The sequence below is a fragment of the Dermacentor andersoni genome, chromosome 11 (genome assembly GCF_023375885.2).
Source record: "Dermacentor andersoni chromosome 11, qqDerAnde1_hic_scaffold, whole genome shotgun sequence".
Lineage (NCBI taxonomy): Eukaryota > Metazoa > Arthropoda > Arachnida > Ixodida > Ixodidae > Dermacentor > Dermacentor andersoni.
Genome location: NC_092824.1, coordinates 283,281 through 296,527, shown reverse-complemented (window position 1 = coordinate 296,527; position 13,247 = coordinate 283,281). Strand labels below are relative to the sequence as shown.

The window sequence follows — 13,247 nt, the reverse complement described above, 5'->3', positions numbered from 1 at the left end:
GCAACACCTGGTGCGGTACCGCCCTTTCGCTCACTCTGCCAACGCCTCTTAGATAGCACAAAGGCTGGTGCACTTCGATCCGTGACGTCATGCTACCTTGCCCCACTGCCATAAAATCTAATGGGGACGCTCCTAAATAAGCTGCGGTGATTTTGACGTTACTGCCTTTGTTGCGCTGGGCTTTACAGTGGAAATTTCAGTCCATGCAGCATGATGTCATAAAGCAGAGTGCACAGGCCTGCTATCTAGGAGGTGTTGGCTTGGCTCTGTTGAGGAGCGCTTGTGCCGAGTAACGGTGACATAGCCCTTTCCCCTCACGCGACACCTGGTGTGCTAGCTCGGTAGGAGGTGTTCTATTTCGCTTGTCCTGCTGCATTGAGGCACAGCTCATGACGTGGTGTCGTAGCCAGTGGCAGTGCAAGTTTAGGTGCCTTTTCACTGCTACAGACGACAGATGCTGGCATTCTCGCTCAATGGGTCATTTGACCCTTTTCCATTAAAATCACCCAGTGTATTGCACTTCTTTTTTTACCAGTTCATAAGTTCTCGTAAAACACAATATTTTGGCACCAACGTTCAGTATATTGCCAGACTGTAATTGTGTGGTACAATTTCTGGCTACTAGATCCCATGTAAGCAAGAAAAGGCACGAGATGCGCACGCCAAGAATGGTAGCCCAGCAGAAGCTTCCCTGCAATACTTGCCCACTTCTGAAAACGCCAGCATGCACTTGGTTTCCTATTCCAGTACCAGAATATTTCCCGGGTCGACGTATGCTGCATTCACAGCTGTCGCCACCAGCCTTATCGCGATAAGCCTCTTCACCTATCTGTTTCACAATACTGTTTCGCAGGTGGGGTGCTGCTGTAAGCATACTGCAAGTTTTTCATTGGCGATAACTGAAACGCGCCGCCGTTCCCTGCTGCAGGTGGTGCGAAGTGAGCGTCATGTCTGATGGCGTGGTAGGCATTGTATTCCAGCATCCCCTACCAGTTTGATTGTGTTTCGGCTTCCCATCGCTGTCTTAAGACAATATGCAATAGGGGAAGACAATGTGCGTCTCGGGTAGCTCGAGCCCCACCAGCTTGATACAGGTCGGCAACTCATGCCGCAACGATTTGTGAAGAACAGGGCATGCAACACTTCCTGCCAAAATACCTTGCGTGAAGAAACTGCTGGTCCATGCCGAATTCGACGATTGCAATTGTAAGCTTGCAAGCTGCAAAAACGACAACACAAGTTTCATGCTGCAAGGATTTGCGTTTCGCTTCACGTCAACTACAATTGAGTCTGTCAAACTTTTTAGGGACTTCAGATCGTATATTTTGGTGGTTAGTATGTCGTTTTCCAAAACTATGAATGAGGTTCTTCTGTATCTACTGTTTTTAAAAGAAGCCTTTTCTAAATTTCTGTCTCTGCTAAAATCTCTCTGGTTATGTGTAATAAAAGCTTAAAAGCTTTATACCCTGAAAGGACCCCTCACCAGGTCTGCCCATTTTGAGCTGACAAGCGCAGTGCATACAGTGGGTTCTGACAATCATGTCTGCTAAGTATTGCATCCCTATGTGCCACGGAAAGAGCTTGAATTTCAAACCGGGTGCTGCGCTCCCAGCTAGAGTGTCAGTCGCACATGTGCACCTACGTACATTTGAGGAGTTTTTTTTCGAAATGGGTCAAATCCACGTAAACAAAAGTTGAGAAAAAAGCAAAAATTTGTTACCGGACCTAAATGCAACGCTAGCAAAGCTATTATAGGATATGCTTTACATGTCGGCTAGGGCAAGTTTACGACCACAAGTAATGAAAAATTATGCGGCAGATATGCCCAATATTAGGGTGAGAACTCTGGATTTGGCTCGTATTGAATTGAAACACTGGATTTTAGGCGGTATTGTTATGAAAACTTTATTAAAATTGGCTTTCCAGAATGGCATCATGTAATAATGACAGAAAAGCTATAATAACATTGGCAGCAGGGCTTTGCTGTGCTTCAAGAACAATAGAACTATACTTGAAGAGCAGGTGCGTCTTCTTGGCAGCATAAGCAGCTCTCTTCTAATTCTTCCGCAGGATCATTTCCTTGGGCGCGCCTGAAGACACTAACGAAGTACGCAAGCTCTTCATTGTCTTGCCAGGAATTTCCGAAATGCTTCACAAGAAGGCTGGTCACATCTCTGACTTTCATTTCGTTGACGTGGTGTGCGTACAGTGCACATCTTATGGGTGCTTGTGCAAGGGACCTTCCCCTTTTTAGCACTGACACGAAATTTGACACAGAAACTTTATAGTGAGGCTCTGCTCTAATTTGAGGACTCCTACCAGCTGCATTTCTTTGAATGTAGAAGACCTTCGTTTCGGTTATCTTGAACGGCAAGCTGGATGTCGACTTCATCACCGCCGTGCAGTAGGCCTTCCAGTCGTACGCATGCCAATGTTTTCCAAGCTCTAACACAGTGCCGTGATTTGAAAAAATCCTTTGGTAGCTTTGTGGATTCAGGATTTCTTCGTGTCGTCTAACATCTTTTTCAATTCTGCCAAATACCCTGTCTGGGGGTAAAAAACTGTGTCCTGTGACAGGAAACACAAGGGAAACTACTGAGACACCTGCTGGAGCCTCATTCTGGAGCCACCAAAGAAGCATGCAAAGCACAGTACTGTTCTTGTTTTGTCCAGCACAGCCATCGGCTACTAACCGCACCTCTCTAATTCCTTCGAAGTTAGCGCTTCGAAGTGTATTATGTACCGCACTGGCTACTTGGTTGCTTCCTTTGGAGCTTTCATCTTCGCTCCATGTGTAGGAATGGATGGCCTCTTTGGGCATTGATCCATCTGCCTGGTTTTCCACCACGCAGAGGTGGTACTGATAGAGCTGGCGGCTGTAGTAGGCTTCCTGGTCCGGAACTTTGGGGAGCACTTGATTTTGTTGGCAATCAAATGAGAATGTTTTCAAGTCTTCCCTCTTCTCACGCAGCAGGGAATAAAAAGCCTTATACTTCAACTTGTGTACACGTTGCTCTGTTATGACACGCTGCTTCTGTGAAACATCTCCACAAGTTTTCATCTCATACGCATTTTTCAGGCACACAGAGCAAACGTCTGTCCTCGGTGTTCTGAACGAAAGATTGAACGTCGCTCGAAAAATGTGGTGAAAGAAGCCATACTTCACCCTCACATCTTCGGGTGCTTGTTGGTTATAAATCTGCCACAGGTTTCGGATGCTCTTCAGCTCACTTGGAAGGTATAACTTTTTTGTCTTCTTCCAGTTGTAGTGCGACTCTCTTGCCCGAAGTCGCTTAATGAAACCCACAACAGCTGATCGCTTTCGACCGTAGCGCTTGATCTTCTGGTCACCTCCACGACTGTCGGCTTTCACTTCACCTTTTTCATGCTTGTGCTTTATATAGCGAGTAACTGTGCTGTGACTAATATCAAGCACTGCGCAAAACATATCGCGACAAACGCGAATCTCTTGGCCATTTTCTATCCGTACCTTGTAAACAACAGCAAGGCTCCGACGAGGTTCCGCTTCTTTTCCTCTCCTACGTTTTACGGCTGTTGGCGTGCAGTACATCAAAACGAACGCCTTTTGTTCCACGCTACACAGTTCGTAAAACTTCTCCTTGAAACGTTTAGTGGATGCTTCTGTCACAAGCGCACACCTGAGAGTCTTTTTCGCGTGTTTACATTTTGGCAACGGCGCATTCTTGCTTTTACGGTGGTGATGCGGCTTTTTGTCACTTCGCCGTCGACGTCTAGGGATAGATCTTTCGCCGATCTCTTCATTGCAATCCGAATCCATGAACAACGATATCAGAAAAGCGAAGAACTCGCGAAAACACGAACGAAACACTCTGAGCTGTCAGGCGGGAACCAACTCCTTGGCGGGAACTGACAAGGAGGCAGCGATGGCTAAATGACGTCATGCCAAAAGCGCTCTCCTATTGGGCAAATGGATTTGGCTCATTTTGATCCGTGCAACAGCTGGATCTGGCTCAATTTCGATACGAAATACGATCTGCGAACACGTTCGCCTGGCGTTATTTGACCCATTTCGTTGCAACGGTTTTTCTATGAGAAAGTTGCCTAGTTTTTCTTGTCATTACCGTTTTATCTGACCCAGTTTCGGTTTGTGGATTTGGCTCATTTCGAAAAAAAACTCCTCATTTGTCTTTGCTGTGACATCGCTCGTAGTAACACGTGACTTTGAGGATTATTCAAGGCACCATCAGTTATTTGTTCAATCTGTTGCTTCAGTAGACGAATTAAAGTTTAGATAAATAATGAAACATACAAACCGAACGTCTGCATGTTTTTACTTTGCTTCATACCATAGCAAGAGGTATATAGTCTCGTTTCGTCTGCTTGTTCCCACGTCGTGCGTTTGCTCACGCCGAAGACAAATCGAGGTAATTTTCTACCGTGTTCCACCACCGCAATCATGTTCTTTCATCCTTTTGTGTCTCCCTTAGTGCTCATCATTGTGGCACTGACTTGTACTGCTAATTGGGTGCTCTTGTACAGAGCACGCGGGATCGTCACTGGAAGTGCGCCACGTGGCAAAACCTCGAGAGAGAGAGAAAGGGAAAAACAAAACAAAAGAGAAGCTGGGGGCCCGTTTGTCGCGCAATCCTCCAGTATAGAACACAGGGAAGGGATGTTGCTTGCAGAGGCTAGACCGGGCAAGTCGAGAGAGTGTCTACGTTGGCGCTGATGCTCGCCTCCTGACATCACGGGTTCACAAGACCTCAAATTAATTTTGGAAAATACTTGTGGTAGAATGCTCCTTAGAGAGGGCATGTAACAATTTCCGATGCATAACCAAAATTTGCCATGTGGTCTGGTGAGGGGCCCTTTAAAATAAAGCATTGTGCAAAAACTCTCATGGTAGGCCACATACCTGTTACTGGTAGAGTACACATACTCAGTGGCTATAATTCATTAACATACATGTTGAGTACACAAGACATTGGCTTGTGATAGGACTCTACAAAAACAAGTAAAATGGAACATGGCATAAAACGCATGTAGACTATCTCAGTTGAACAAGTTCAGCTATACACACCAGGCTTGAAACCCTACATGTTTTACTTTCAAGAACATTGTGTAAAAATTATTTAGAAGACATTCTATCATGCAGTAAAGCATTTATTAACACAAGTTAGAAACGAGAAATAAGGGGAGCTGACCTGTCGTGTTTTGTGCTATTTCTACGAACATGTACCAATCATCAATAACTGTTGGACAAATAAAGTTTATTCCTATCCCATCCTGTACCCTTATCTTTCTATCTCGTTGGGGATAGGGAGGTATAAGTATAAATGCGGCCATGGATTGTTGTCCTTGTCAAGGACCTTAGTCAAAACGTTGCTGCAGCGAGATACGGCCTTTATTCGACCACGGAAGGTCACTTCAAGACTTTGACTGCATTTTCTGCGGTAGTTCCTAGTGATGTAGTGCATGTTACCGCACAGGTTCAAGCAAGTCCAAGGCATCTGCAGAACTGCGCGTTTCCTAAGGAAAACGTTTAGCATCATGTGAACCTTGTCGTCTGCTTTAGTTTGTTCCATTATGGCAAAGCACATTAGGCATGGGAAGCCAGTTTTACAAATGCAGTGCGTATTCTGAATAAAACCCGCAGCCAGAAGCTGCCTTTGTGAGCATGTTGCAAAAACCTTCTAGCCACCAAGTTCGTAACTCGCCTTCTGCTGCAGTCAGTCGAGTGTTCTGCCACTAACAGTTCAGCACTTTCAGACGGGCAAGACCTACTGGTGCTGAGGAATGATGCAACAAAACTGCTGAGGAGTGAGCAGCAAACATGGACATGACTGCGCTGCACAGAGGAGTAGCAAAAGTGCTCATGTACATGTGCAAGTAGTATTCGTGGTTCGCTCCACAATATTTTTTGCTGCATCAAAAGGTGTTCCAACGTGACTAGACCCAAGTACAGTTGGCATCAAATGTCTACAAACTGTAATGAAAGTTGGGCGAGTTCATAACTGTTTATTATTCTACTGCAGCACGTACGAAAGTCCATGCCTGCTTGTTCTCCTGCCTGTGTCTTTGTATGTTGTGCACACTGAAGTATAATAATGCAGAGTTTATGGACTGCAGGATGTGAGGAAACATTCTGTGCAGCTTGTGATCAGTAAAACTTTAACATTACACTGTGCACATTATACATCTTGGAAATCCAAATATTGGGCTGCAGAAACATCCTACTTTGCCTCAGTTCTGTTTAGTGTTTGTCACTGACTATTACAGTGTAATCGCTGTGCTTCATACTGTCAATGCCGATGTTACTAGCATTGTTTCAGAATGATGCAGCATATCTTCTTTATTTTAATTTGATTTTTATCTTATTGTAGCAGGTGAAAGTCATTTGCCTTCGCCGAACATAGCCAGTATTTTTTCGTGCATGCATTCAGTGTAATTGACAACTCAAACAAGTTTGGCAACAATGTGCTTGTATTATTTGGCCTCCTTCCCCCAGTGTGTTTTGTGCACGCAATTTAGCTTCTTGCTATTCTCACATTGTTGTTGCAGCTGTCTTCTTGCCTAACTGCTGTGCGGGATTAGAGTTGTGCGGCCAAGTTTGGGAGAAAGAGAAGCGCAGTGTAGCCTTGACTTGTGGCACCACCTTGTGCAGGTGCTCTCTGCCGGGGTGACACATCCGCTTTTCTATCACCAGCGCCACCTGCAGCATTACGGTCACAACCGGGACCCCTTTGGCGGCGTCCAGCACTACTTTTAGAAGGGACCACCATCTTTCTTTGTCTATGGCACCAATGAGTGGCCCTATGGCTCACTCGTTGACATTTCTGTGCACCAGTTTTATATTGAGCTTGTCACCAACTATTGCATCACAATTGACAAATCCGCTTGATGTAGCGTGGCAGCCCTGCCTGCTTTACGTGTTCACAGAGCCCTTTTTTTGGCCCTGCGTTCTTTTAGCCCCTCGTGAACCAGCATTTCTTTTATACCCATGCACCACCACCCCTTTTTTAATGCGATTGCATTTTGAGCAGCGGCCAAGGACAGCAAGCTTGGTGACTAGCGGCTGACAACTTTTTTTAATGGATCACTTTTGGAACTGCTTTTAAACATTGGGCGCAGGACTTGCCCGTGCTTTTAGTGTGATGACTTGTACACCCTTTTATGCTGTATTTCTTTATTGTGCTTTTACACCACGGGAATGCAAAGAGCTGCTATTTTTATAAACTCTTGTGGACATTCCTTGTCTTTTGTGTTCAAGTTATTGCATTTGTTGCCTCGCACGGTCTCTTGGGGATTAAATCACTAGCTGCGAGTGAGTGTGCGCTCCTTATTCAGAAGGGTTCTGATCTGGGCTTGTTAGTTTACATTCATTATGGTGAAAACAGCACAGACGACGAGATGGGGGAAATAGACAACACAGCACATTGTGTTGTCGGTTTCACCACGATGTCCTCATTCAAGTTGCAGACATGTGTGAACCATCTCGCGATACTTCATACGGAGAGATTATAGACTGCGAGTTGCGTAATGTAAAAGTGTAAGCCCTAGATACAAATGAGGCATTGCTCCCCATGAGAACTGCTGCTCCACAATTTGTCCGCCTTCTTTCGCACCCAAGTGACTTGCTTCTTGTTAGTGGCCTGCCACAGCAGACAGTTCGCAAGGCTGCCATGTATTCTTCCATGGAAAATTCCTCAGGGGTTCCCATTGTAGGCTTTCTTAGTTTGTCACAATATGTTTTATGACTATCATTGTTAGCACCAATGTTTTGTTATCATTACCGGTCTAGAGCTTCCAGCAAAGGTCAGCAAAAGGCAGTGAACAACCTTTTTTTGTGTGTGTGTGTGCATGATCCTCTTTATACTTCCTATTGTCACAACTCTTGAATGGGAGTCTTTATTGCCGCTAATGCACACTGCTCCTGTGGTGCTCTCATTTTTTCAGGTGTCGTTGCTTTTACACAAATTCACTGATGGATGTGGGAGTATTGTTTGGCCAACCGTGGTTTTTCCGAGTAAAATGTTGCCTCTCTTTTTCTTTTATTTCTTCAGTTCATCTTCATTTACTTCGTTCCAACCACCTTTTTGTTGTCTACCTCTGTCTTTATTGACTGTATTTGCATTAATTTGTCCCAAAAGATTTCTAGACAAACATCGTAGAGGAATGCAGCGTATTAAGATTGACGATTGTTGCGACTGTTGTCTATGACCAAATATCTCTATTCTCAGGATCTGACAGACTTCATGAAAGGTGTGCACTTTTTTTAGTTGTCTGTGTCAATATGTGCTCTGTAAACAGTCACATCGGGATGAAAGGTGAGCCCCACAGTACCAGTGTTCTAATTTAGAAATGGGCAGTTAGTCCTCGTCTTGTAAATGTTGTCCAGGTTGGATTTTTCCCCCCATGTTCTGTTTTACACTGAGAATGGCATGAAAGCACAGTCAATTATCGTCGTGCGTGCGAATGAAGCTGAATTAACAATATTCAAAAGCACTGTTTACTGTGTGCTTCTGTGATGCTTCTACAGAACTTCTGCCTCAAGGAGGTGTTGTGTGAGCTGTGCTGAAAGCCTTTCTTTCTCGTTCTGGAAATTTTTGTTGCCATAGCATTGGAACATCTCGGTCAAATTGTTCAGGTGAACTGTCACACGAAGAGAGATGAGTGTTTGTCTCCTAATGTGTTTGTGCTTCTTTCAAAGCACTTCGTCATCCGAATAATGATGCAATTCAAACGCTCTCTCCCCTTGAATGATTTAATCTTTTACTCCATAGCATACCAAGTGACCAGTGCCGTGTCGTGCATTTTGGAATTCTTGTGTTCTGGCCGAGGGTTATGATTATCCTAGTGTGGTGAAAGCTTTTATTTTGCATTTGCCTCACATATTATTGTCTGCTCTTATGCAAGGACCATACTTTTAATAAATTTGAGCCTGAATTTGCTGAATGTAGTTGTCACATGTGAAATAAGTAATTTATTAAATGTGCACTTGCATTTAAAAACTTACAGGCTTGCCACTGTATAGATCATATATTGAGAAAAATCTGGCACTAAATGCCTGTGACGCCATCTAGTATAACAAATTCAACATGATTACAATGCGCCAGTATGGCTGTTCATTTGGCAAGAGAATGATTGGAAGCACATGGATTTACCTAAACTTTGCCTTTCTGGCTTCAAACAACTTTAAACCACTTTTTTAACCATAAATGCTTTGTACGGCAACAAATGGTTGCATTCAGTATTTAATTATTATTCAGAATGTAAAAAAAGTAAGCACATGCTAGTGTTACTTTGCAAACTTGGGCTAGATTTTGTGACATGCATTGTAATTTATTTATGCACTGGAAATTATGCAGCAAGTTATAAGTATAATTTCTCTCGCTCATGAAATATGGGGCTAACATGCTATGCCAGAAGAAACAATAGGCCGCAGCATATTGTCTGTGAACGAATTGCCAAAAATGGTGCATGCCACTGCCATAAAATTTTTCACTGCAACAGCTTTTACACAGAGCATTCATTTCATTTCATTGCCATTCCAGCAACCTATCTGAGTGCACTGTGCATTTTCTTTGCAGAAGGGTACACATTTGAGCTGGTTGGTTCACGATGACGGGCAGAGAACAGCGCTAAAATGATGGGACGAAGAGAAGGACACAGGCCACAGCGCTAACAACCAAGTGAATAGGTTTACAGTAGTGCAATTAAAAGACTGGACAACAGAACACACACAGGGACACACACGGCACCATGTGTGTCCCTGTGTGTCTTCTGTTTTGTCTTTTCGTAAAACTATTCAAGAATAAAAACACTTGGTTGTTAGTCAGCACTGTGGTCTGTGTCCTTGTCTTCGTCCTGTCGTTTAGCACTGTTTTTTGCTCGTTTACTTTGGTTAAGGAACTCGATAATTCATCACTATCGGCTGCATCTTATAAAACGTTGCCATGACCACGTTTAATGATATTGCAGAATAAGGTAAACAGCATGAGCCAAATTATTGCAGTTAACAGGCGAGAAACTGAATGTTTGTAGGTTATTCCAGGCAGCATTGCAACAGAGCGCTACACCAGTGTCGCACTGGTATACCGAGTGTCTCGGATGCTGGTTGAGGTGTGCTCATGTGAGGAGTGTGCATACCACATTTCCCATTCCACAAACATGCGAGTGCGGCCTTTAGATGACATCGTAAAAGTGCTTACACAAGTTTATTTGTTTAGCTAAGGTGTGGGCCAAAGAAATGTGTGTCCTTGTGCTAGTATAGCTGATTATATGATGGTTTATTTGTATTGTAAATGTATAATTATTGCATTTCATTGTGTACATAAGAGGCCTTTATTTGCTATTGATTAGAGATATATTGGGGAACAAGAAAAATACCCGGGAGAGTAGTCTATGTAGTGTGGTCACGTCTTGTCTTGGTCACCCAAGTGTGCTCTTGCTTATGACAATAAAAATTAAGAAAATGCTTTGTCATTGTGTGCTTCCCCTTGCACAGCTTATGGCTTCAAGTGGACAGTGCCCTTCCCATCGCATTTTGAAGCAGGCCAGCTACACTCTGGAAGTGGTTTTGCAGATTTGGTTGTAGAAAGTTATGATCTAAGTGAAGTGCATACGTGGTGGTCCAACTGCACCATTTTGCTGCAATTCAACTTGCCTGCTCCTCGCTATGCCCACTCAAGTGCCATTTGTGCCAACTGTGCAAAAGTGCGGTATTTTTGCCTTTTCCTGGCAATGTCATGGTTTCAGTAGTGTTATGCAACTGCAGTCAAAGACTGATTTTTCAGACGTGCCCGATAATTCGGATGTGTTAATAGCACTGCCAAGGTACCCGTACAGTCAATGTGTAAGAACGTCTGAAATTTCAGACACAAAAACTGTTCACTGTCCGAGTTTCCAGACTTCTTGTCGTGACTGCAGGTCAAGACAAAAAGTTTTGTCAGGTCTAAAACGGCATTGATCGAAGACACCACCGCCACTGTTTTGGTTATCTCGCCGCTTTAAACAGGCGTTCTTGCACGCAGATCTGCTGGCGGCTGTAGCCACCACCGCTGTACAACGATAGGCCTAGCTACTTGGAACGACAGAAAGCTGAGCTAGTTGGTAAGGATTCATTATGCAAAAAAAAGGGTGAGGCGTGCAGACAGGACACGAGAAGAGAAGCGTCCGTGTTGTCCACTTCTCTTGTGTCCTATCTGCACGCCTCACCCTTTTTTTGCCTAGCTGCTTGATGTTCATTACCAAGATTCTTGCTCTTCGGTGCTTTTCATTAAAACAATTTCGCTGTTAACAATGGCGCCAACTCCGCCTTTGTAATTCTTGCCAATGGCTTCAAAGCTCGGCAAGCACGATGCATTGCATAATGCTTGTTCCCGACAGTCGGCTACGCCTCAATATAGTACTGTTATGCAGTGAGACGCCCAAAGTATCGAGGTGAAGCATACCAAGTGGGAAGAGGCAATTGTCACAGGACACAGTATGTATTCCCTAAGTATATAAATGCACACCTGCTGCCTCCTGTCAGATTATGAGCATCGATATGCTTAATAATTGTACTGGAAGGCCTTCAAAGCTATTTCAAACGGGCCTGTGTGATTTGGGCCCTTGGGGGCAGTAAAGGTAGTGCTTCGAAAGGTCGGTCAGGTCTGTGCAACAAAAGTTTTTGTTTTACGCCGAATTGACTTGTAACTATTCTCGGAGGCCACACGACACACGGGAAGCCTAAAACTGCCTCACAACGAGAGCAAATGTACGGGATAGTACAAACATACCATCATCACCCTCTGCGATACACCGTACAGAGGCATCTATCTCATCTTGGCACCATTCATAGACTCGTAGTCTCTTGTCGAGCTTCTAGCATTGTTGTTGGCTTAATACAGATTTTGTCTAGTGCGGTAAAACACATCAATGCACATCTGACATTTGGAATGCACATAAGACATTTGCCATCACTTTTTGCCTTGTGCCTGACTGCGTAAATTGTTCTAGCTCATTTGTATATTTATGTGTCGTGCACCCGGGTGCATATCTTTGTTCTCGTTAGCCTACAATGCACGATATGTTTGCAACATACCGTGCATCGTATACTTGGGGTGTCTACCAAGTTGGCATTTCCACATTCCCTGAGTTTTCCAGGTTTTCCCCGAGTGCCTTGCAAAATTGCCTGTGTGATGCAGAACTATGTTTTATGTCAAGACGGGCTGAAAACCATATCGCTGGATGCTGTCACTCTCTAGTAAGCATATGTAAAAAAAAAAAAAAACAATCCAGTTTGAATACTAAGGAGTAGTGTTTGTTATTCAAAACGAGAATAGAAGGGAGCGGTTAGTAAAATGCACAGCAAATAAGACGTCTTCGAAAAAAATTGCAAATAGAGTCTAACATTCTCAAATACGAATTAAAAGGAGATGCATACAGAAGCAAATATTTTCGAACGTGAGCTTTTTATATCAACTGATAGCAAGCCAAGTGGTATGAGGCCCGAACTTTGTTACAAGATTGTCAACAGCTCGTAAGGCAACCTCCACTGTCCTGACATACTCTCAGCCCGCGCACGATGCCTCGGTTGTGTTTCACTGCTTTAAAGAGTTTATTTTGGTTTGGATGAGGGACACCTGCGTCTCGGCATCAGCCAACACTTTGTTTTTTGAGCTCAAGCTCCTTCAAAACGACTGCAGCACGCTTCCTTTCCCCATCATTCCTCAATGCATGTAGGTCCTTTCTGTTCTTGTCCTCCTTACGCCACCCGTTCGCCCTACAAACCGTTTGAAGCATCTTCTTGGTCGGTTGCACAGTCCATGTCTGATTTTTCGAACTGCCTAGGGGCCGCGAAAACGTCCGAAAAATCGGCCAGTTGTAAAAAATAAATGCATTTTATTTACTGCCCTTAAGGGCTCAAACCGCCGCAGGCACATTCGAAAACGCTCTGAAGGTCTGTCGGTACACGTATTAGGCATATCGGTGCTCGTACTGTGACAGGAGATAACAGGTGCACATGTGTATAATTAAGGAATACATACTGTGTCCCGTGTCGATAGCCCCTTCCCACGCTTGTGCTTCACTGCAATACTTTTGCATATGCTTCACCAAATAACATTTCTGTACAGAGGTGAGGCTGACTTTCGGGAACCGGCATTATGCAACACACCGTGCTTTCCAAGCTTCTAAGCCAATCGCGAGGACCGAGTCGGTACCATTGCTGACAGCAGTGAATTCTTTCAACGACAAACACGGCACCCAATGGCAAGAACCGT

General features: G+C 44.2%; 1 protein-coding gene across 7 annotated transcripts in view; it reads left to right on the top strand.

The window, feature by feature from the left end:
• Positions 1-10,462, top strand: part of LOC126517477 (myb-related protein B-like) — a 293,223-nt gene extending 282,761 nt beyond the window's left edge. For 5 of the 7 annotated variants that reach the window (XM_072285352.1, XM_072285348.1, XM_072285351.1 and 2 more), the window contains one exon: positions 6,647-6,736. Coding sequence is in view for 2 of the 7 variants with exons in the window: in XM_072285350.1 (XP_072141451.1) it covers positions 6,647-6,751 (105 nt within the window). In the remaining 5 variants the exon portion in view is untranslated. Of the gene's footprint in view, positions 1-6,646 lie in introns of all 7 variants that reach the window. The other 2 variants (XM_072285350.1, XM_072285347.1) reach the window with 1 other exon arrangement.
• The last annotated feature ends 2,785 nt before the right edge of the window (positions 10,463-13,247 follow it).